The 22412-nt window shown below is 47.8% G+C and overlaps 2 protein-coding genes across 8 annotated transcripts in view; one reads left to right on the top strand and one right to left on the bottom strand.

The window, feature by feature from the left end:
- VAMP1 (vesicle associated membrane protein 1) overlaps positions 1 to 20564 on the bottom strand; it is a 31299-nt gene extending 10735 nt beyond the window's left edge. Inside the window, exons 1-6 of one of the 6 annotated variants that reach the window (XM_051780883.1) lie at positions 20453 to 20564; positions 19724 to 19883; positions 18897 to 19055; positions 18596 to 18647; positions 15675 to 15765; positions 9987 to 13713 (exon numbers count right to left, since the gene is read on the bottom strand). In XM_051780883.1, coding sequence (XP_051636843.1) covers positions 15713 to 15765; positions 18596 to 18647; positions 18897 to 19055; positions 19724 to 19883; positions 20453 to 20454 — 426 coding nt within the window. In that variant the 5' untranslated portion in view covers positions 20455 to 20564 and the 3' untranslated portion in view covers positions 9987 to 13713; positions 15675 to 15712. Of the gene's footprint in view, positions 1 to 9986; positions 13714 to 15674; positions 15766 to 15872; positions 18200 to 18595; positions 18648 to 18896; positions 19056 to 19723; positions 19884 to 20452 lie in introns of those variants that run through there. The other 5 variants (XM_051780885.1, XM_051780884.1, XM_051780887.1 and 2 more) reach the window with 5 other exon arrangements.
- On the top strand, positions 2040 to 9610 carry SCNN1A (sodium channel epithelial 1 subunit alpha). 2 transcript variants are annotated; one of them, XM_051780770.1, is made up of 13 exons: positions 2040 to 2136; positions 2701 to 3074; positions 3487 to 3742; positions 4604 to 4791; positions 5598 to 5698; positions 6384 to 6547; positions 6867 to 6965; positions 7132 to 7249; positions 7500 to 7578; positions 7871 to 7928; positions 8056 to 8111; positions 8660 to 8735; positions 8950 to 9610. In XM_051780770.1, exons 2-13 carry the CDS (start codon positions 2725 to 2727, stop codon positions 9274 to 9276), a joined length of 1872 nt encoding a protein of 623 aa, XP_051636730.1. In that variant the 5' UTR covers positions 2040 to 2136; positions 2701 to 2724; the 3' UTR covers positions 9277 to 9610. The 2 variants fall into 2 exon arrangements, with proteins under 2 accessions (XP_051636730.1, XP_051636729.1); XM_051780769.1 differs by lacking the exon at positions 2040 to 2136 and adding an exon at positions 2297 to 2464.
- Positions 20565 to 22412: the final 1848 nt, after the last annotated feature.

Here is a 22412-nt window from a genome sequence, read left to right as displayed (position 1 = left end):
AATCTTTTTAAATACAGTGGAAATCAGAGAATGCCTAACTAAGTGCTACCAAATTTGGCTGTAGTTGCTTTGTGGTTGCTGTTAATTTAAATGAGTATAGAAGGGGCATTTTCAGGGGCAAAATAATTTTTGTCATTCCGATAAGATAGAGTCACAATTCCAGTAAGAGAGAGGCAGTTTTCGAGGATTAGTCTGTTCGAGTAATTTCAGGAAATTATGATAATGTAAGTCAAACAAGTTGCTCTCTGTGAAGTGACTGGATTATAGCTCTATAGGTTACACTGGTAATTGCAAGCACCAATGCTGCATAATTGTTAGCATCCAGGTCTGAATGCATGAAACACACAAGTGGCACAAGTCAGAGGAGCTCACATCCCTCCACTAAATGACATCTCCTACTGGCACTGTCCAAGATGGAATACAGAGCTGCATGGACTATCAGTCCAACACAGAAGGACACTTGTAATCATAAAATCGTAGAATGGTTTGGGTTGGAAGGAACCTTAAAGATCATCTGGTTCCAAACCTCCTGCCATGGGCAGGGACACTGTCCACTAGACCAGGTGGCTCTAAGCCCCATCCAACCTGGCCTTGAACACTTCCGGGGATGGGCCATCCACAGTTTCTCCAGGCAATGTCTTCCAGTACCTCACCACTCTCACAGTGAAGAATTTCTTCCTAATATATAATCTAAACCTACCTTCTTTCAGTCCGAAGCCATTCCCTCATGTCCTATCACTACATGTCCTTATAAAAAGTCCCTCCCCAGCTCTCTTGTACCCACTTTAGGTTCTAGGAGGCTGCAATAAGATCTCCCTGCAACCTTTACTTCTCCAAGCTGAACAATTCCATCTCTCTCCTCTCAGCCTGCCTTCACAGGAGAGGTACTCCAGCCCTCCTATCATCTTCGTGGCCTCCTCAGGACTCATTCCAATAGGACCACATTCTTCCTACGTAGGTGGCCTCAGAGCTGGATGTCGTAATGCTCTGAGGAAGCTGCTTTGTAATAGGCATTTGATACAGTATCAGCTCATTCCCCTCACCCTCCCACTTTTCATCTTTGATGAAAGTTCAAAAACGAGTTACTGGAGTTAAAATTAAGTTTTGAACTGCAGGAGAAACAATGCTTTTGCTTTGCATTGTTTTTTTGTCAGAGAATGGAGCTAGCGGAAAGCTCCGAGTTGTGGCTGTAGGCTTCTAACAAGCACCTGTCACAAGGCTGTTCCTGGCACACTGTCACTTAACTGTTGGCCTCAAAAGTGTATGGCTTGCCCTTTTCAAGCATGGTATTTTGCAACACGAAGAGGTGAAAGTGGCTGCGTATTTTGAGTCACTAACCAAACCACAGCACGCTCCAATAAGGATCGAAATTCAGTGAGAGAACACTCTGAACAAGGACTTTTCTGGAGGAGGTATCCAGAAAGGAAAGAAATAAGTGAAAACTTCAGAGAGAGCTAGTTTGAAAGGAAATCACTGGGAGAAAAGATCGGTAAAGACCTTTCATGCTTATAATGATAGGGGGGTGTTAGAGACTTATGGTCACATTTGGCTGTGGGTGTTCATTTCCATGGACCGAGGGAGGCTTTGGGTAATGCCGGGAGGCCTTGATTTCCCAGGCATAGATCAGCAAAACAAGTTTCCCCTCATGGCTGGGCCGAGTAGTTCTGGATACGAAAGATTGCTTTAGTTAAGGAACCAGCAAAGGCGATGCGGTAACTCGTGTATCACCGAGTCGCCCCTAGCCTTCTCTGTCCCAGCCCCAGCCCCTTTGCAGATCTCACTCAAAACTCTCGGCTTTGCCCTTGGAGAGCACAATTTGGCCATGAAAGCCACGCAGGAGCTCTCACCTCCGGTCGAGTCCCGCCGCTCCTGCGGGGGACGTGGGGGGGTTCCCGCCTGGCTGGCACTGCCTGCGGCTGCCCCGGAGACCGGCGCTGCCAACTTTCTTTCTGCATCGCCTCGGCTCGCTGGGACGCCGCGTCCCCGCCGGAGGGGGTGGGAGGAGGAGGAGGAGGTTCGGGCTGCTCGGCAGCCGTACCTGGTCGGGGCTGGTCTCCCCTCGGGGGACACTGGGGGGGCCCCGCTGCCCGCCCGCAGCGCGGCGGCCGCGCCTTGACCCCCGCCGGCACCGCCAAGGTCACTGCCCAGACGTGTCCCCGGTCCCCCGGCCGCCGACACTTGAGAGTTTCAAGAGGCTTTTCTTCCCCGGGAGCGGCGCCCAGGGGAAGGGGCAGGAGGGGGCAGGCAGGAGGGACAGGCAGGAGGGACAGGCAGGAGGGCGGGGAGAGGCTGGCAGGGCAGGAGCCGGGCGGGGTGCTGGCTCCAACTGGAAAGGAACCGGTCCCAGCCCAGCCGGGGAGGCTGCGGGAGAGCCGGCAGCGCTCAGGGAGAGCAATATCGGCCCCGGCTCCAGTCCCGGCCCCGGCCCGAGCAGCCGCCGCCTGCCATGGGCACCGCGTCCCGCGTCAGTGCCGCGGCCCCGGCGGGGCGGGCGGGGGGCGCAGCCGCGGGAGGGACGCGGGGGCTGCTCGGTGGGGGAGGATCTACCCCGTGTCACATATGAGAGGGGGACCTACAGCCTGGGATGGGGGTCAGGGAGGAGGGGGTGAAAGCACCGAGGTTTGGGGAAGATGGTGATGCGGAACCAGCCGGAGCCACGGTCTTACAGGGCGACCCCCTAATTCTGAGTTTGTGCTGCAGGGTGGGTCTGTGAAGGCAGGGAAGATGCCAGAAGGGGAGAAAACGAGACAATGTAAGCAAGAAGAGGAGCAGCCGCAGAAAGAAGAGGAGCGGGAGGGTCTCATCGAATTCTACAGTTCCTACCAAGAGCTGTTCCAGTTCTTCTGCATCAACACAACCATCCATGGGGCTATTCGCCTGGTGTGCTCCAAAAAGAATAAGATGAAGACAGCATTCTGGTCTGTTCTCTTCTTTCTCACCTTCGGCTTAATGTACTGGCAGTTTGGGATCCTCTACAGGGAGTACTTCAGCTACCCTGTCAACCTCAACCTCAACCTGAACTCTGACAGGCTGACTTTCCCAGCTGTGACACTGTGCACCCTCAATCCATACAGGTAAGAAATAGACTTCCAGAGCTGTTGACTGCCTTGACTTTAACAGGTGTAGGATAAAAGCATGTACTCTTTTTCTCCTCATGGTCCTTGAGGGGTCATTTCTGTAGTGGTGCCTGTGGAAAGAACACCTTTCACAGGCCTTTGCTGCTGCAGGGCATTCACAGTAAGGCATGTTAGTTTAGGCAGCTCTACTTGGTGGTGTATGTTAGCAGCCTGCAATATAAACTGCCACGGGGCTAAAGCAGATTTACTTCACTCCTACAGGGACGATAGCCTCCAGCAAAGGGTGAGATTTACAGCTGGTGGCAGGAATGTCCGGAATCACCCCAGCAAACTTTGCTGCATGTCTAATTCAGAGCTGTTTATGTGCATCCAGCCCTAAACCTGCAAGTCCTCTCTCCCCTCTGTGTAGATACAGCGCCATCCGAAAGAAGCTGGATGAGCTGGACCAAATCACCCATCAGACACTGCTAGACCTTTATGACTACAACATGTCTCTGCCACGAAGTGACTGGTCCACCCTGTCTACACAAAAGCGTAGCTCAAGGAGCCTGCTCCATCATGTCCAGCGCCACCCTTTGCGGAGGCAGAAGAGGGATAACTTAGTCAACTTGCCAGAAAACAGTCCCTCAGTGGACAAGAATGACTGGAAAATTGGCTTTGTTCTGGTGAGATCCCTAGGTATCCTGTGCCCTACCCACTCCAGTCTCTGCCTAGCTACTTCTATCTTGTTAGACCCTTGCCCACCCTATGTAGAAGTCTGATTAATCTGCACTGGCTTTTGTTAATGACAGATAGAAGTAGAGCTGAATCCTTCACCCAATGCAATCCTGCTCCACAAGACCTGTCCCTGTCCACGCAGGCCCCAAGGAGACTTGTCCATGTTACTGTCCATCATTTCCTAGGTACAGCAGGGAAACTTTGTCCTTCCTGAAGGCTACATCAGCCTTGCAGTTGCCTTTGGAGAGCAGTTTATCAGCATTGCCCAATATTTCAAAGGGGTAAAGTATTTGATGGTCCTGGGTCACTTGAAATGCAATCATGGTCGCATTTGCTCCTAGGTAGCAGCTTCCTCGCCCTAGGGTATCTGTGTTTGCATTTAAAAAGACACTGAAGGACTGAAGCTAATCACTTGCCAGTTAACTGGAGTACCCACAGGATCACAAAAGTTTTTCTGGACACACCCTGAGGGAAGGGCTCCCCACTCAAGAATTTAAAGCTCCTGGTTTTATACCAGGCAGAATTTATGGGCAGATCATCTTGCACACCTCACTGCGACTTTCTGCTTCCTGGGTTTAACTCAGCCTTGCTTATTCATCCAGTGTTTCCCTTCCACCGATGAACTGCCCTGGGTTTGCTCTTTCACATCCTGCTGATGACCTTTTGGTCAAGTGCAGGAGTCCTGTGGAGCTGTTTCACTCCCTCAGTCATCTCCTGCCTGTGCTGAGGGAGAACAGCTCTTCCACAGGCACAGCCTCGCCTCCTGGACAAGACTTCTCTGACACGGCTGGTTTTTTCCTTCTCAACAGTGCAGTGAAAACAACAAGGACTGTTTCCATCAGGCATACTCCTCAGGAGTGGATGCCGTGCGGGAATGGTACAGCTTTCACTATATCAATATCCTGGCACAGGTGCCTGATGCAAAAGCCCTGGATGAGTCTGACTTTGAGAATTTCATCTATGCTTGCCGCTTCAATGACGCAACATGTGACAAGGCGTAAGTAGTGGAAACATCCCACTGAGTCTTCCTGAAAACACTCTTTTTTTTTGTGCCTGGGTTTGAGGGGAATCAAGGAACCCACATTAAAGAACCTCTTTTCCAAAGTGGGTTTGTTCCTTGTTCACTTCCTATTGTCTCAAATGATCTTTCTTGAGTCTCTTCTGTGGGTTGTGTGTATCAGGGCCACAGTTTCTGTGATCTGAAACTATGAACCTCAAAGGATGGTTTTGCCTTTTCCTGGGTTTCACACAAATGAACCAGTTACCCACTGGTACAAATGCCAGAGTGGGTGCCAATGTACAGTGTAAAGGTATTTTTATTTTACTCTCTACAGTAGTAACAGTGGTACATATCAGCCCACATACAGGAAGAGGAGAGGAGAGAGTTGATACAAAAAGACAGTAAAAAAATATTCTACTTTTGTCCTGCTATTATTGGTCAAAAAAGATGTAGTAGAGGTAGTGGAATGACACCCATCAGCAAGGGAGAAAAAGGGGTTAAAAGAGCTATTCTTCAGTATTAGGAAGATAATACAATCTTTGCTAGTACAGCTAAAACCAATTTGGGCCCTCAAGAGCAGTATGAAAAATGTGGTGTAAAAACCTGTCCAGCTCCAGGACATTTTTTACGGTACATTTTAATTGCTCTTCCCTGTTCAGGTGAGTTTACACAACAAATACTGCCCATCTGCTGTAAGCCCCTCTCCCTGCTGATAGAAAACAGAGTTGTTTCTTTTATAAAGCCCTTCCTCTTGGTCTTGCAGTCCTTCTCACACCGTGTGAATGTTTCTGTTCCCCTCTCAGGAATTATACCCACTTCCACCATCCCCTGTATGGGAACTGCTATACCTTTAATGACAACAGCAGCAGCCTATGGACATCCTCAATGCCTGGGATCAATAATGGTGGGTGAGAGGCACTCTTTGATGAGTAAGGAGTATCACTTATCTCTGCTTTCCTTAGGAGTTATGGGCATCCTGCTGTGCTTAATACTGGTACTGGCAGATTACAGCCCTGCTCTGTCTCACCCAAGATGTTTTTGCCCATGTGGGGACAGCTGTCTTGAGGACATGGCTGTCCCTCACTGCTGCCCACTGAACTCTCTCTCCCCAATCAGTGCCTCATCCTTATATTGCTCTCTCTGGATTTGTCCTGGCCCTTCCTGAAATGTTGAGCCATAGTGCTGCACTCCTGAAAGCCTGGTCATCACCTCCTCCTTCTCTGTTTCCCTCTTTCCAGCAGCTGATCTGCTTGTGTTTCTAAACTCCATGAAACCTCTTGAGGCCAAATCTTCAGGCTTTTCTTCCATCCAACTCCAAGTCTCTCCATGAAATCTCTCCCAATTCCCAGTTCTGCTTTTCCTAAGCTACAGTGATGAAATTCAGCTTTCTCTGGCCTCTTCTGGAGCCTCCAGCTTTGCCTCTGGCTTCCCTCCAGCCACCCTCTATTGCTGCCAAGCTTAGGTGCTGCCCTGTTTGATGCCTATCTCTTCCTTTATCTCTTACAGATTCACTTCTAACCACTGTGCTCTCCCTACTCCCCCGCACCACAGCCAGCCATGACCTCCCTTGCTCTCTGACATTTCCTCAGGTCTCTCTCTGGTGGTGCGCACCGAACAGAATGATTTCATCCCTCTGTTGTCCACGGTGACAGGAGCCAGGGTCATGGTCCATGATCAGAATGAGCCAGCTTTCATGGATGATGGGGGTTTCAACGTGCGTCCTGGCATCGAGACCTCCATCAGCATGAGAAAGGTAAGGAAGCAGCAGGGGCAAGAGCTGTGGATGTGAGGTTATGGGGAGGTTTAACTTGGTGAATAGATACAGATGGGTTGTTGTAGACCCTATGTGTGTTTAAGGGAGGGGATTAATCACATGGAGTGGAGGGAGAGGAAGAGCAGCTTAATGGACAAGAAGCATTTGGCTGCGCTTTATCAGTGAACAAAGAAATGGAGGCATCCTGAGAAAAGCATAAAGAGTAGATACTGATAGCTGAGCAGTGTGTGGCATGGAAGGTTAGGAAGAGGACAGCAAAGTGCCAGTTGTTCTACTCAATGACAGTTTGCTATTCCAGGAGATGACTGTGCGTCTTGGGGGCAGTTACAGTGACTGCACAGAGGATGGCAGTGACGTGCCAGTGCAAAATCTGTACTCATCCCGCTACACTGAACAGGTAACTGTCACCAGTCCTGTGCTGGCTTGTTTCCCTACTTTCCCGAAATATTTTAGTTCCCTAAGGGCCATGCTTGTCCATGGGCTCTGTTAATAGTATGATGTGATACAGGTTGCAGTGGGTTTGGTTTCCTTGCTGAGCCTTTTCCACCTCATGTGCCTCCCAGGTCTGCATTCGCTCCTGCTTTCAGCTGAACATGGTTGAGCGCTGTGGCTGTGCCTATTACTTCTACCCCTTACCTGAAGGAGCAGAGTACTGTGACTATACAAAGCACGTATCTTGGGGTAAGTGGACAGGAGGAACAGTAAAGCTCGTGCCCATCTGAACCTGTTAGGTGCACCCCATGTCCCAGTACATCTTACTGTCTTCAATGAGCTTCCTGGGGGGAGCACCCAAAAGACACTCTTGTCTTAGATTGTCAGTCCCTTGGAGCTTGTAGAAGGAAACCTTCTCTGGATTCCCCTTACTGTCACATATCACCTTTTGTATAAAGATACTGTGAGCTTACCTGGATTTACTTTCTCTGCTGTTCAGGCTACTGCTATTACAAACTCCTGGCTGAATTCAAAGCTGATGTGCTGGGCTGTTTCCACAAATGTCGGAAACCTTGCAAGTAAGTTTGATCATCAGTCAGGAAGACTGAAAACTTTTTATTTCTAGAAGTGTTGGAAAGCATTCACTGGCCAGGGCAAAAGCTTGAGTCAATAACTAAGCTGACACCCAAAATGACCAAGGAGCGTCAGGGTCAGCTTAGGGGGGAGCTCCCAAGGATTGTGCATTCTGCACAGTGGGAAGGGAGCAGAACTTCAGCATGGGAGGGAATCTCCAGGTGTGCCTGGAAATGGCAAGACCTGGCCTTGTGGCTCCTACAGCTTCAACAGCTAACACAATCTCTTGTCTTCCAGAATGACAGAATACCAGCTGTCAGCTGGATACTCCCGCTGGCCTTCTGCTGTCTCAGAGGTAAGGAGATGGTGTCCTGGCTCCTCAGCACTGCTCCCGCCTCCTGTTTAGTCCTTCCTCAACGGGTACTAAACCTACAGGACGTGACTGTGATCATGTAACACAATTTATTGCACTTTCATTTCAGGACTGGGTTTTTTACGTGCTTTCACAACAGAACAAATACAACATCACATCCAAGAGGTGAGAGCCCCTAAACAGAGATTGTGTCCACACCAGAAACCATCCCAGTGGAGTGTGTATGTTAGGAATGTCAGAGTTAAGAATAAATCAATGATGGGAAGAGATCAGGCATGGAACCTGTGGACAAGGCCAGTGGATTTGAGTCCAAGTAGATATATTCTGAGACTTCAACAAGGATTGGGGATCCAAGTGAAAAATTTGAAAGGGGTCAGATGTTGGTATGAAAACAGTAAGCCCCAGGCACCTGCCATGTAGTCTGGAATCACAGAACGTGCTCATGGAACAGTGGGAAGGAGAGCTGGGCAGAAGCTTTTGCCACCGACATTGGGTTTCACAGTGCAGTCTCAGAAGTGTGCTGTTAAGTACCAAAGATTACATTCAGTGCAGAATGAGGGAACTGCAGAGATGGGAAAAGGCCTCTGGGTGGTATGTGTGGGAGAAGGATGGGGGCAAAAGGAGACAGAGAAGAAAATTACACTTGGGGAATGAGGTGAAGAAATGCAGGGATTGAGGAGTTGGGGTTACTGAGCCTCATCTTTCATTTACAGGAACGGAGTTGCCAAAGTGAATATCTTTTTTAAGGAGTGGAACTACAAGACCAATGGGGAGTCTCCAGCCTTCACGGTACATACTTTATTACCATGTCTTCTCTAGCCACCCATTCCCCCACGATGCCACATGTTTGTTCCAGCAGCATTGCTGGCTATTCAGTCTCTTTTCCTGTGGCAGGGTGAGAGGAACCTCCCAGCACCACAGGGGCACTGCTAGTGGGAAAAGGAAGGGATGCAAAAGTCTTGAATGAGGGCTGTCCTCACTGCTCTTTCTCCATCTCTTGCAGGTAGTGACTCTTCTGTCCCAGCTTGGGAACCAGTGGAGTCTCTGGTTCGGATCCTCTGTCCTTTCTGTGATAGAACTTGCAGAGCTGATTCTGGATTTAATTGCCATCACCTTTATCTTGGCCTTCCGCTGGTTCCGTTCCCGGCAGAAGCTCTCTCCACCGGGACCCTCTCCAAACAGTCATGATAACACTGCTTTCCAGGATGAGACACCAGGTCTCAGTGCTCCACATCGCTTCACTGTTGAGGCTGTAGTGACCACTCTGCCACCCTATAACAGCCTGGAACCACGTGGGCCAAGCAGGGATGGTGAGGTGGGACACAACTGAGGCAGCAGCTTATTCCACCGTTCAGATGGGTGGCAATTGGAGCAAAGGCTGCACACTTTGCTGTGGGACCTGTGTTTCCTTCCTTCTTGGGTTCTTCACCTGAATCATAGCAGAAGACTGCTCTGTGGTTGGCCTGGGTTCATTGCTTTCACTACAGTAGGTGAATTACTCAGTCTCATAAAATACTACTGCTCTGGGGATCACCAGGGATGAGAGTTGATCTAGTCTATGTATGGGGGAGATGTCCTCTTGATTTCCTTACACTCTGTGCATGTGCACACCTACACATGTGTGCATGCTTGCTTTTCCCTGCAACAAGGATGCTGCCACCGTTCTGGTCTGTCGTTAATTAAAGAGGTTTGGCAGGTGTGACTGGCCTCCTCTGTGGTATGACAAGGGACAGGAATGGAGCCTCAGCTGGGGTACTAATCTCTCAGCATGCGGAGCTTTGTTAAGGTCTCCCTAAGGTTGGAAACTGGTTGCTCTTTCCTTGTTGCTAATATCTGACTGTGATCCCAAGACTGTGCCACTCACCCCCTTCTCCCTCAGAGAAAAGGCTACTTGAGACAACAGCCACTGGCATAATCTCAACCATTACTATGCACAATTCTCTGGAGAGGTGGTTGATGCTTGCTGCCACTCCCAGGTCTGGGACAAAACACCTCTGGCAGAGCCAGGTTTCCCTTTTCAAGCTGCCTGTGTTGCACTTGTAGATCTTGGGTGTATAGCCTCCCTTCCTTGTGATGCACCATACACATGTACATCCAGCGATTTAAATGTTTGCCAACAGGTCTAGGACAAATTGATCTCTACACCTGCTTGGCCCTCCCTGCTTTCATGAGGGAAACAAAGAGAGTTTGGCAGGATTACGCACACCCTCAAAAAATCCCAAACAGTACCTCTGCTACCATGGGATCCCACAAAAATCAGAAGAGCACAGATCCTGTTCTGCTTGACCCGACCCTTATCTGGTCCACCCACAGAGACTCTGCTGAGGCTCTTCTTCCTAAGTGAAGCACAGGAGAAGTATTGCAGGCTTTAGTCAAAAATCCATCCAGTTAAAGTCTTATCCTATTTGATCGGACCACATAGGCAAAGATGGTCCTCCTTTCGGAAACTAATTTGAGGACCTTTGCATGAGAGAACATATCTTATTTCTTGCAGTAAGCTTACCATACTCTTTTCTTACAAATATTCAGACTTCTGATGCAATGGTGTTTACACAGCACTTTATGGGGTATCAAGAGAGCAAGGGTGATGTCCTTAACAAACAGGATTATCCACTTCACAAGACACAAACACAGATACCAGAATTTAAGCATATAGTTTAGGCAAAGACCTGTGGTACCATGTACCCAATCACATTGCAAAGAGCAGCTTTTGAATTTAAAAACTAGTTAATCATAACAAAAGAAAAACTTAAGTTATTTTAAAAATTAAGGTAGATACACTGCCCTTGGGAAGTTGGAGGGGTTTACTGCAGTCTATAAACTGTTGCCTAATTTTTCCCTTTGAGATGCTAAACACATGCTGATTGTATTGCTCTTGCCTCAATTACATAAACACACTTTTCAGTTCCCAGCAGAGAGTGATTTTATTCTTCTTCACATACACAAACTCTATATTCTTTATTGCACAGATATTCATGGTTTTTCAAATTTTATCCCAGTGCTCAGCTGATGACCCTGGTTTGAAAACGAAGATTATGTCTTTCTGCTGGGAATAGAAGCAAACAATTCAGGGGGTGTCCTTCAGCAAGGGTGGCAGCCCAGCAGGAGGGAGAGTCCTGCAATAGGCACTTAGAGGTATGGGAACATGTATTCCTCTTTGGAGGCTGCCCCTGGAAAAAATCAGGGCATCTGTAAACATGAAAAAAGTCCATTTTCTGTGTTTGTGGGTAATTTTAAATGAAGAAAAAGGGGTAATTAAAGAATGAAATCTCTAAGTTGCCTTGATGAAGGGACTTTCATATTCTGTAAAAACACTGCCCAAGAAGCAGAGCTAAAAGCTAGGTTTAGTTCCTAAAAGTAACTTTGGTCACAATTAAAACAAGAACAGCAGATAGAGAAGTAAAGGAGAAAGAGCAGGTGTAACACCTAAAACAGTCTCTGTATATCATAAATGTATGATGATTCATGTGGTGAGCATGATCTTTCCTGAATATCCAAAGAGTAAGACACGATTCTTCACATCACATGGTACCTTCTAATAACCATAAAATTGATGAGACCCTCTGCATCACACACAGTGATCACAGTGGGTGATTAAAAAAGATTAATCAGAGGCATAAACTAAGTTCTCTTCATCATAAAGAAATATAGCTACTGTAGAAGGTGGTGAAGTATTCCGTGGGAGAAGCTTGCAATATATATTCTCTCACTTCTGTAGAAGTGTTAAAATAAGGAGGAAAAAAAAAAGAAAACGAGCTTTGACTGATTAACTCAAAGTAATGGCACCATTCTGGATAGCTGTAAATCCAGATTTAAAAGCCTATACAAACATGAAGAAGATGTTATACAAGTTGGTAAGTAGATTAGCCCTCCCTTTCCTGAGAATCAGTGCAAAAATTGCCATCTTGAGAGAAATCAGGTGATCCTCCCAGGAATATCCCTACACTTTTTGTAGGCTGACAAGACCACAAATTATCAGCTCAACAGACATATAGTGAGCTTGGTCTGGCTGAAAACAAGAGGCGAGTCCAGCAGTGCTGGAGTGAGAGTGCAGAAAATGGGAGTGTTTCACCAAGAATGTGAAAAAGCAGAGACAAGGGAAGAAAGCGCGCATTTAGAGGGACCTGCAAATTAAAAGACAAAATAAAGGTCTGAGCTGGGGTGGATTTGTACCAGAGGAGAAAGCTGAGGGGATGTAAATGTGCAGTAGTCTTAGATATGCTAGAGGCATAGCACAGTTATTTGGAGGACATGGAAAACACACAAAGAGCACCTGAAGGTCACAGGACACTGAAGAAGAGCGAGTTGTGTCTTTTTGGACTGGGAGCACCTGTTGTGCAGGAAGAAGGCAGAGAAGTAGAAATACAAGTGCCTGAAGGGGAAAGGAAAGTGCAGAAGAAGAGAAAACGTTTTGTGGATAAGTTGGAGTATTAGAGTGGTTTGTTTTGCAGGAGTAGGCAGCACAGAAGCCAGTAGTTCCATGTATTTAAGAGCAAGAAAGAGGAATGTTTATATGATGGAGAAATAACAGAGGAAGAAGAGGGATGAGAGTTTACGGCTTAAAAAACAATAGAATATTTGTTTAAGTGTTTGATACAGCTGAAATACAAGGAAAGAGAGGTGGGCTCTTTTGGATATGAAACAGCCTGCAGAGATGGGGTATAAAGGGCCCCAGCACCTGTGGGACTGTGGAGTTGACAGACATTTGCAAGTTGATTGAGTGTTAAGAGCATTTGGAAATCATGTGCTAGCAGAGAAAAGGGATACAGTGTCTGGGAAATGTAGGGATACTGAAGTTACTGAGGACTCCAACTGTGAGATCAGATGACTTCAGAGGATCTGAGAACCTCTAAGGAAATTTGGAGTGTAGTGAGATTGGGGGAATGGAAAGAAGTACTGGGAGAAAGGAAAGAATGGGTCAGACCCTCCATGAAGGAGGAAAACTAAGCACAGGATGGTTGAGAAGGCAGGAAACACAGAGACAGAGGCATAGGCAGGCATACCCAGCTATCTGCTGAAAACTTGTCCCTCCAGAATGAGATAGTCACAATTTGACAGATATCAAAACTACTGTTTTTCCATAAAAATTAAGGTAATAGAGGAAATGCATGGAAGTACAACATAAGTGTCTAAGAAAGCCAGGGAAAAAATGAAAAAATGATCACTTGGAAAAATAACCAGCACATTTAGAAGAACTGAACTCTGCTTGCTGGAGGGTTTAGGGAAGCTGGACAGACAGGTGCAAGGTTTGTCTTCATAGACTGAGGTCAAAACAAGAATGAATTTGAGGAAAGGGTTACCAGGCTCTTTGGACAGGTTCATGAAAAGCTAAGGGGTGGAGATGGAGTACATCAAGGAATGAAAAGGGTAGCAGTGCTGTTGGTGAAAGGACAGAGGGGAACCACGGAGATCGGGAACATACCAGAGAGATGTCTGTGTTCAGTCTTGCAGTTCTTTGTACTTACCAATGTGCAATATTTAAAAGAGGCTTTTGAGCACAAGAGAGGAAAGTGCCTTCAGCTTTCAAGTACATGCTTAAAAGCAATGAACTAAAAAAAGCTTTTTTGGAGATTACAACAAATTTATTTAAAAAATAGTACAAAGTCTTTTGGAAAAGAAGCCTGGTAGGAAAGAACATGAAAGGAAAGTGTCACTTTGGCCTCTGAAGAAATCATTTAGTGGGTCTGTGCACTGAAGGAAAGGATGTTATGGGCTTGGTCATATTTGAGCAAGTAAGGGTGTTCTCAATAGGTGCTGCACTCTATCTCTGGCAAAAAAATAGGTCAAAGATTATCAGAAGTATGGAGGCTGAAGTATCCAACAGTCACAGCTGAGTTGCCTATTTGTAAAACCTATATCTTTACCTATTACATCTCAGAGAGTAATTATTTGCTAAGAGGTCAGAACAAAGATAAAACCTCTATACCTCCCCATTATTGCTTCTCTTCACCAAGTTAAGGCTTCCAACCCCAGTGGATACATCGAGCAGGGACCTCTGTCCCTTCACAGGAAAGCTAGGTCCATTAAACAAATGCTGACGCTACATTTCTACTCTGAAGAAAAATCTGTCTTCCCCACTATCATTTGGTTACGCTCCAGCTGAGACCACAAACCCCACCACTGATGAGAACTTGCAGCCTGCTTTGATCAGTGCCCAGAGACCTCAGGAGAGGCCAGAGCAATGCTTTAGGCATCTAGAAATATGAAGGTTTAAGGTATATCCATTTAAGAGCAGTATAGTTGAGGCTTTTCTTCCATCAAATCCAAAGACATCAGGATGAAAGAGTTGATGTGGGAGCTGCATGTTCCAGAGAATAGTTTGAGTTGGAAGGGACCTTAGAGATCATCTTAGTTTCAACCCTGTGCCATGGGCAGGGACACCTTCCACTTGACCAGGTTGCTCAAAGCTCCAGCCAGCCTGGTTTGAACACTGCCAGGGATGGGGCATCCACAGCTTCTCTGGGCAATCTGTTCCAGTTCAAAGGCATGTTAAACATGTTTCATGTTTAAAGGCAGAGTTTGAATTTTTAATTAGACCTATGAAGAACCATTCTCCCAAAGCCTTGGCCTTGCTTTTAAAGCACATTTAAAACCATGTTTTGTCCAGGTTAACAGACTCTGCAGGAGCAGCAGAAATGCTGATATGTTAAAGGATGGCACCTCAGAAGATGAGCTCCCAGCAGAGCATGGCATTTCCAACACCTACTATAGGATTTATGGTTAAACATGCAACTCTTTGCAAGCATCCACATGACTCATGAACTGGGCTCAACCCTGGGGCAACTTTCAGCAGTATGTTCAGCTCCAGCTCTGTGTTCCAGTTGGCCAGCTTTGGAAAATGAGCATTCAAGTCCCCAGGCTTGGCTAGAGACTTTGAGACTGCACAGTGAACAGTCTAAAAATGCATCTGTCCTAAGAAACATTTTCCCTATCCCCCTATACGAATGAGGCTGGGAACTGACAGGAAGACAACACACAAATTGGCAGGAATTGTAGCATGACTAGTTTGTTCAGGTTGTGCAGGCCCGAACTGTGTGAAATTTTAGACTGTACATGCTGCTTTAATCCACCAGCCAGTCCAGACACCCTCCTTTCACAGGAAAGCTTTCATCTTTGAGGAATTAGTCTAGCTGCCTTGCTCCAAATTCACCATTTTGAATTGTTCTGGTGTGTTCATTGTTCTGGTACGATTTTGGTGATGTTTAAGACTGGACAAAGACTGATCATAAGGGAACTCCAGGCTACAGGGAATACTGTTTTACAGCCTAATCTTTGTAGCAGTAGAGGCTGATAAGGACACAAATACCTCATTTTAAAATAAGTCCGCACGGGACAAAGATCTGTCATTTCTTTTTAATGAGTTTCAAGTGTTTCAATGAGTTTTATTGTTTCAAGTGAAGCAAAACAATGGGGCACTTACCTTTATTCCAGTCATGCTCTAAGATATGCTGTGAACAGGATCCTATTCTTGGAGTTCATTTGGATCTTGAACTTATATTCCAACACCAATGGAGAATTGTTTTCTGGGCTTAAGGATCTGAGGTTATTGAAACCCAAAAAGACAACACAGCCTGAGAGCTAGAGCTGTCACTAACACACTCGAATGCATAGGAAGGTAGTCCCCTGAATAGGACACAGCAGCTGGATGTTTGGTGGTTGGAAGTAGAGTTAGCTTGGGCAGACTATTACTCCGGAGCTGCTGGTTCGTACATTTTGTTACAGACTTACCAGAGTCAGTCCAGCATAACTGGAACTATCATCATTTTTCAATGGAAAACCAGCCACTGCTTTGAGGGCCAGAACTTCAGGTATGTGTATGCTACGGAAGTGACAAAAAAAAAAAAAAAAAAAAAAAAAAAGACATTCCAAAACCAGTTTGGCATCCCAACCCCACCCCACTCACTGACAGACCAGACAGACTCAGTAAGGTGGTGAATTGTGTTTCTTAGAGACCATTAAAAGTACATGAGCTGATTTCTAGAACATGCCAGAGGAGATTACAGTTGTGTTTATAAATTAAATAAATAAACTGCACGTGCATAAGTGGCTGTAATGCAGCGGGCAGCAGAGTCCCTCGCTTTTACTCAGAGGGCCTTGGTGATTTGTTTTGCCCATGCACAGAGACAAAGGAGGGGAAAGGGAGCACAGGAGGAGGCAACATACAACATCTAAGAGAAAGAAATGAAAGAGACAGCCTAGGGGGAACCTCAGCCCCCAGAGAGACAGGAGGAATGGGGCACCAAAGGCTTGTTTAGAAGAGTTCGAGAGAATTGCTGGTCTGGGGGCCTCAAGCTTGTATGCCTACCCCCTAAAATGACAGCAGTAAGTAGCACAAGCAGGCCCTGGCTCCTCTTCAGTAGATGCACTTCCGACCATCCATCACATCTCAGTTCCACAGGGAATTAGGGAAGTGCTCAGGGGACGTGGGCTGCTTCACTCCAGATCTTCATCTCTGCCCTCCCCCAAGGTGGATAGGAATGGAATTGCAGGGAGATGAACTTGAGCAAATGAAATGCTGGGGCATGGAAGTGAGCATGCAAAACCTAATCCCTTGCCAGATGCCCTGTGAGGAAGAAAGGGGCTTCCCCAGCACACCAAATGAAACAGAAAACATCTGCTCCTCCCATCTTTTGTACTTTGCTCCCATCTAGGAACTCTGGTGATGTTCTCCCCATCTCCTCTCATGTCTAAACAGATTCCAGTGTATTCTAGAACAGAAGCAGAGCTTTCTAAATTAAAGGAGCACTCTCTTTCCAGTCTAGATTACAGGCTACAGCTCAGATTTTTTTTAAAAAAAAAAAAAAAAAAAAAAAAAAAAAAAAAGACAAGATACACATTCCTTGGAAGACTCTACAGAAACAGGGCAGCTCATTTAATGCCATGTCTGACAACACACTGAAGCAATTCACAGCTCTTGTTACTTTTGATGGAGAAGAACAAGGGGATTCCTTACAGAATGACAGAGCATTCCACACTGCAAGTTCACGTACAGCAGAAACCACCCTGGATCTAAATTCAGGAGAATCCATAGCAAGTAGGAGGATTTTGGCTTGATAGATCTCTAGAGACCCAACATCTGCTGTCACTTTGCCAAACATCTGCTGTCACTTTGCAATATCCACACCTAAAGCAGCATTTCCCTTTGAATCCCTAGGTAATCATTTCAAGTATTTTCCTACTCCTGCTGAAAGTTAGTGTTTTGTGGCAGCAGAAATGGAACAGATACTCTTAATCAGAAAGCTACGCAGCTCATTCAGTTTCATCTGGAATATCACCAGTCCCCTTCACCTCCATTTGCTACAGCAGTGAGCTTCCTTTGACATCCAACCCAGTAACACAAAAGCAAACACCCATTCCCATTCTGCCCCAAAGTCTTCCTTCAAGAAAGCTACAAGATAGTAGAAAGCTACAGGGTCCTGGCTTGTGTGTGCATAGATGAAAGGAGTATTTGACAACTCCCACCAGACTAATTATTATTCTTTTGTTCTTTCTGGAGAGAGACTTTACTCTTACACATGCCTTTTAGATAATAACAATGCCCCTTTCACTTAACTGTGTTTAGCCTGTTGCACTTGACTGAGGTAATCATGTAGGCTTGCCTTTATAAAACTTGAAATGGCCATGTTCAGACATCAAGTCATCTGAAAATAAGGACAGGTAGAATAAATCATTTAAGTGCTCATCTCTCCATGGCTAGAGAAATCCACATCACTATGTCTAGCTTAGTCAGATGACTCACAGTCACTGGCTATCACTAGCCTTTATCTCAGAAACTCAATGAAAAGCTCAAGTCATGCTGCCACTCTTTTTAGGCAGAACACTAAAGAATCTCACATGCTGAAGTCCTTCATCCCCAAAGGCACTGCGTTAAGGCATTCTTATTTTGCAAGAGTTCACACAGGCACTATTTGACAAGCTCACAGCTGAAAATAAACCCCCAAAACTCCCTGCAGAAGAGCAGAAGCAAATAGCTACCCACTCCTCCTTATTTCCCTTTCCTCTAAACATAGAGGACCCTCCCTAAAGCTGCAGCAACTGTTGAAAAGTCTAGCAATGTTTGGTAAGCGGCTCAGAGTCCTATACAGAAGACAGATTAAAACCAATAAAGAAATCAATGAAGAAGCTAGGTGAAAGGGAAGGAAAGGGAAGAGAAGGGAAGGAAATGAAAGATTTGGAGGCAAGAATAGACAGGCAAGGTGATAGGGGACAGTAGGTTGCAGACTGAAGGAGCTACATTTAAGTAAAAAAGTAGACTGAAGACAAAGCAATAGGGAAAAAAAAGGAAAGAACAAAAGGGCAAGTTATACCAAAGGTCCCTCAGAGACCTCCAAACTACCCACCAGGGAAGGGACTTGCCAACCCACCCACTCCAGGGAAAAGGCCCCTCATACTTACAAGTTTACCTGACCTTGCAGGCAGAATTTCCCATTTCTACAATGATGGCATCCCCAATTCTTTCTATTACTATGTAAAGTATGCTATTTCTACAATAAGTGAGGGAAATCCAGCACTTCCACCTCCCTTCCCCAAGGACTGAAGTTAACACTTATGCAACTAAGACCCTTGAGATCTCAAACCAAAAAGGAAAAATTAAAGTAGTCTAGAGCTGGTGTTTCTTCACCCTTGAGCCTGAGCTTTTTGGTACTTACTTCCAATCACCACCACAATAATGGCACCAATCACTCCCATCATGATCATCATCTAGAGAAAAAGATTGTCAAAGAGTAATACTCAGAACAGATGGACAAGTTCACATCCTCCCTGATGGCCAGGGAAAGTAAGCGAGACCCTGAAGGCATGGCAGCCAAGGCCTCAAAGTCTTTCCACAGTGAAAGAATCTTAAGCATTTGAAATGGTCATTAAGCCCCAAGTATACTTGCAAAGTCCTGCAGAAGAGGAATAACCCAGTTTCCCCTCTGCTGAAGGAGATCATGGCACTAGGAAACTCACCTTACAGTTCTTCCACCAGTACTTCCTTTTGAGTTTTGCTGCGCTACTTTCAAATATTGAGGCACCGGCCTGAAGTGCATCTGCCCGGTCATCTAGCTCTGACAGTTTCTGGTCTCGTTCCAGCACCTTGTCTACATTTACACACATTATATCAACCACCTGCAGAAGGAAGAATAGTAGCAGCGGTTGTACTGGTAAAGACGGTTAAAAAAAAGTAAGAAGTCGGCCAATAACTAACGTTTAAACCAGGTCTTCAGCCCCCCATTCTCACCTGCTTTTAAAAGCTCTCAAATTCAGCAGCAAGCCAAAGCCACCCTCCTCGCGAGAGGAATGATATGCTCACTCCCCGGCAACTGCAAAATTAACTTAGGAGCTTCCTGTTGCTGCCCCAGTGAGGCACAAAGGCGCTACTGCACGGCAGCAGCCAAGCTGCAGGCACTGATCCCGGGAAGCCAGGCAAGGATCCCCCCACATCCCACCGCACACACACTGTTCCCTTGAAGCAGCAGGCAGGGATTAAGAGCTGTCCTGGATGCCGTATAGCTTTATTTCCATAAGAGATGCACGATATGAAGTACTTAAAAAAAAAAAAAATCTAACTGGCCTGCTCTTTGGAAGTCATATCTAGAATTAAGCAGCTTTTAAACAAAAAACAGTCTCTCCTTCAGCCTCTTTATAGGTTTATGTATTAATGCGTTCCTGGCATTGGTGTGACATGAAGAGCCACCCCCGCACCGACAGACACCTGTCAAGAACATCGCTGCTGCAGAGCAGTGAGAGAAGAGTCCAGGCATCCTATGGGAAGCCAGCAGGGCTGAGCTACTGACCTCCTGCACCTGGGCCTGGGTCTGCTGCAGGCGGCGATTACTGCTCAGATTAGGGGGAGCCCCGGGGGGGCCTGCACCGGGGGCTCCCCCTTCAGGAGCTCCTCCTTCGGGGGCTCCCCCTTCGGGGGCCCCGGGAGCAGGCTGCGGAGCTGGGTCAGACCTAGGGAGAGACACACATGGGCAAAGAGGCCGCTCGACAGACAGCTCCCCAAATCTACACGAAGCCCCACGGGCCGGCACCTTCCCTGGATCCCTCGGACCGGGAGCAGGCGGCCTCGTTGGAGAGCCCGGAGCAGCGACAAGCCCAGGGGGGCTGCGGGGATCGGTCGCGGCAGTGCAGAGGGGCCGCACGGAGGTGACCGGGACACGGGGAAGGAAGGGGGAGGAACGGGGAGGGGGAGACAGCGCAAAGGTACCCCGTGGGGACGCGGCAGCCCCCGGGTTGGGTGCAGCGGTGGCCGCCAGCCAGGTTGGCACCGGCCGGGAGGGGGCCGCGACAGCTCCGCGCATCGCCAGCGGGACACGGCCCACGCACCCACCCACCCGCAGCCGGCAGGAGCGCAGGACCGCCCGGGGGCGGTGCGGGCAGCCCTGCCCGCGGCTGCTGCAATGCGCCACTCGGCCCCACCGCCGCCGGCCGGGACGCGGCTCTGCGCTGACCCCGCTCCCTCGCGCTCCAGCCACCGCCCCCCCCGCAGCCTGCGGCCAGTCTGTCGGTCGGACACTCACATGGCCGGGCCGGACCGACACCCCGCGGGATGGACACTCGGCTAGAACTCCTCACCGACAGCCGGGGAACCCCGCCACTCGCACTTATAGCCGGCCGGGCCCCGCCCACAGAGCCAGCAGCCAACCAAAAGTTGTCCCGCCGGGAGTGGTGGATCGGCCCCGTCCCTGGGCTCCTCCTCAGCCAATCAGCGCTCCGCGATTGCCATTCCGCTCGGCTCCGCCCCCGGACTGCCGCGGGGACAAGCCCCGCCCCCCAGTGACTCCCCTGCGGGCCGCCCAATGGGAGCGGGGCCAGTGCCCCGCCCCCCGCGCTGGCCCCGCCCCACCCCTGCGGAACCGGGGGTGACTCGGCCCCCATCCTGATCCCCAGCCCGATCCAGGGCTCTCCCGTGGCCAGGCGCTGCACTTTCCGGCCCCGCCAGCCCTGAGCGGGTCCGCCGCACTCCGTGTCGGTCACGCAGAGACTGAGCGTGGTTATCCGCCCCGTCCGGTTTTTCCCTTGGAGTCCATCCCAGTGGGTGCCGTAGCGGTGGGGACTGCGGAGCGCTTCCGTAATCCCACCTCCGCAGTGTGTCTGTTGGCTTTGGGGAAGCCGCTGCCCTTGCAATTAAGAGATGGTGTCGCTGGCCCACTTCCACCATACAGCACAGCCTGAAAGGGAACCTGAACAAGTCCCGTTTGAGCTTCTGCAGCCTGCTGGGGGAAATGAGGCTGCTGCAGCAGCCCCGCAAACAGCAACGTGCTCGCATTTTTTCCCCTCTGCAGATCTGGAGAAGCCTGATGGATCAGACAGGAAGATTCTTCAATTCAGGACACAAAAGGAGGCAGGAGCATATTGGAACAAGAAGTCTCTTCATAGAGCATTTGGTGTGGTGAGTAGGGTGACAAGCATGGGTTCACACACTGAAATACCTTTTCCTTTCATAAGGTTATACAGGACATTCATAGAAGTTTTTAGTATCAGATCTGATAGATTAGTAGATACACAAGACAGATAAGTTACAGATGACAGCATGGGAACCAAAATACCACGGCTACAAAGTGAACACATAATACAGGGTTGTGACTTGAGCCAGGTGATTTGCAGATGGGAGCAGACTAGCACTGGGCTCAGCAGAACTGAAGGTTTTTAAGATGAGCCTTCAGTCAAGCTGCGAAGGGACAAGTTATGGAAGAAGCTTCTGTAGCCTGGCGACCTTCCCACCGCAGTCCAAGGCCTGTTCCAATAACCATTGCAAATAACCAGACAGAGCTTATGGAGCTTATGGAAGCAGTGGCCACAGAGCCCTTGCCAGCTTGGTGCTTAGGGATTAAGAGATGACAAAGGGTACAAGGTACTTGCTCTGACACTCTTCCTGTTTCTGACATATTTTCAGCTAAGGATTTCCTACACCTACAGTTTACATATGTAATAACCCCTAGCTGCTCTCTTTCAGGTGTTTACTCAGTCCCCAGTTGAATCTGTGCACATTTCCTGACCTTTTGGCAATTCCCACGGGTCTGTCACCCTGCTCCTGAGAATGTGAACTTCAGCTGTTTGGCTTAGACATAAAGAAAGTTCTTTCCATTCATTCCCTGCCACTTCCAACCAAGTGCTGTTGGAGACAGAGCAGCGTTGCTCTGTAGCAAGATACATCAAGTCAGCAGATGTAACTCCCCAATTACTTAGCAGCCAAATTAACAGCTAAGGGAGAAGAGGTAGGCAAATGCCTGCTCATCCTACAGTTTCTTCCCAAGTGTACAATGGTCTTTGTGATGCTGGACTAGAGGGATGCCAGCTGTGACTCACTGTAACTTCTCCACTAAAGGAACCAGTAACAGTTATGGAAAACTAGAAGCTAGAGTTTTTAAAAACAGTTAAACACCTGAATTACTTTTGCAAATCCTAACTAAATTATAAACAAAAGGCCATTTGGCCATTAAATGTCATTAGTAGGGGTTTAAGTCATCATAAGTGTGA

The sequence above is a fragment of the Manacus candei genome, unplaced genomic scaffold (assembly GCF_025592945.1).
Source record: "Manacus candei isolate 608988 ecotype Guabito, Panama unplaced genomic scaffold, ASM2559294v1 h1tg000014l, whole genome shotgun sequence".
NCBI classification, from domain to species: domain Eukaryota; kingdom Metazoa; phylum Chordata; class Aves; order Passeriformes; family Pipridae; genus Manacus; species Manacus candei.
The sequence above is the reverse complement of the archived record's forward strand: the minus strand, read 5'-3'. Positions and strand labels throughout refer to the sequence as shown.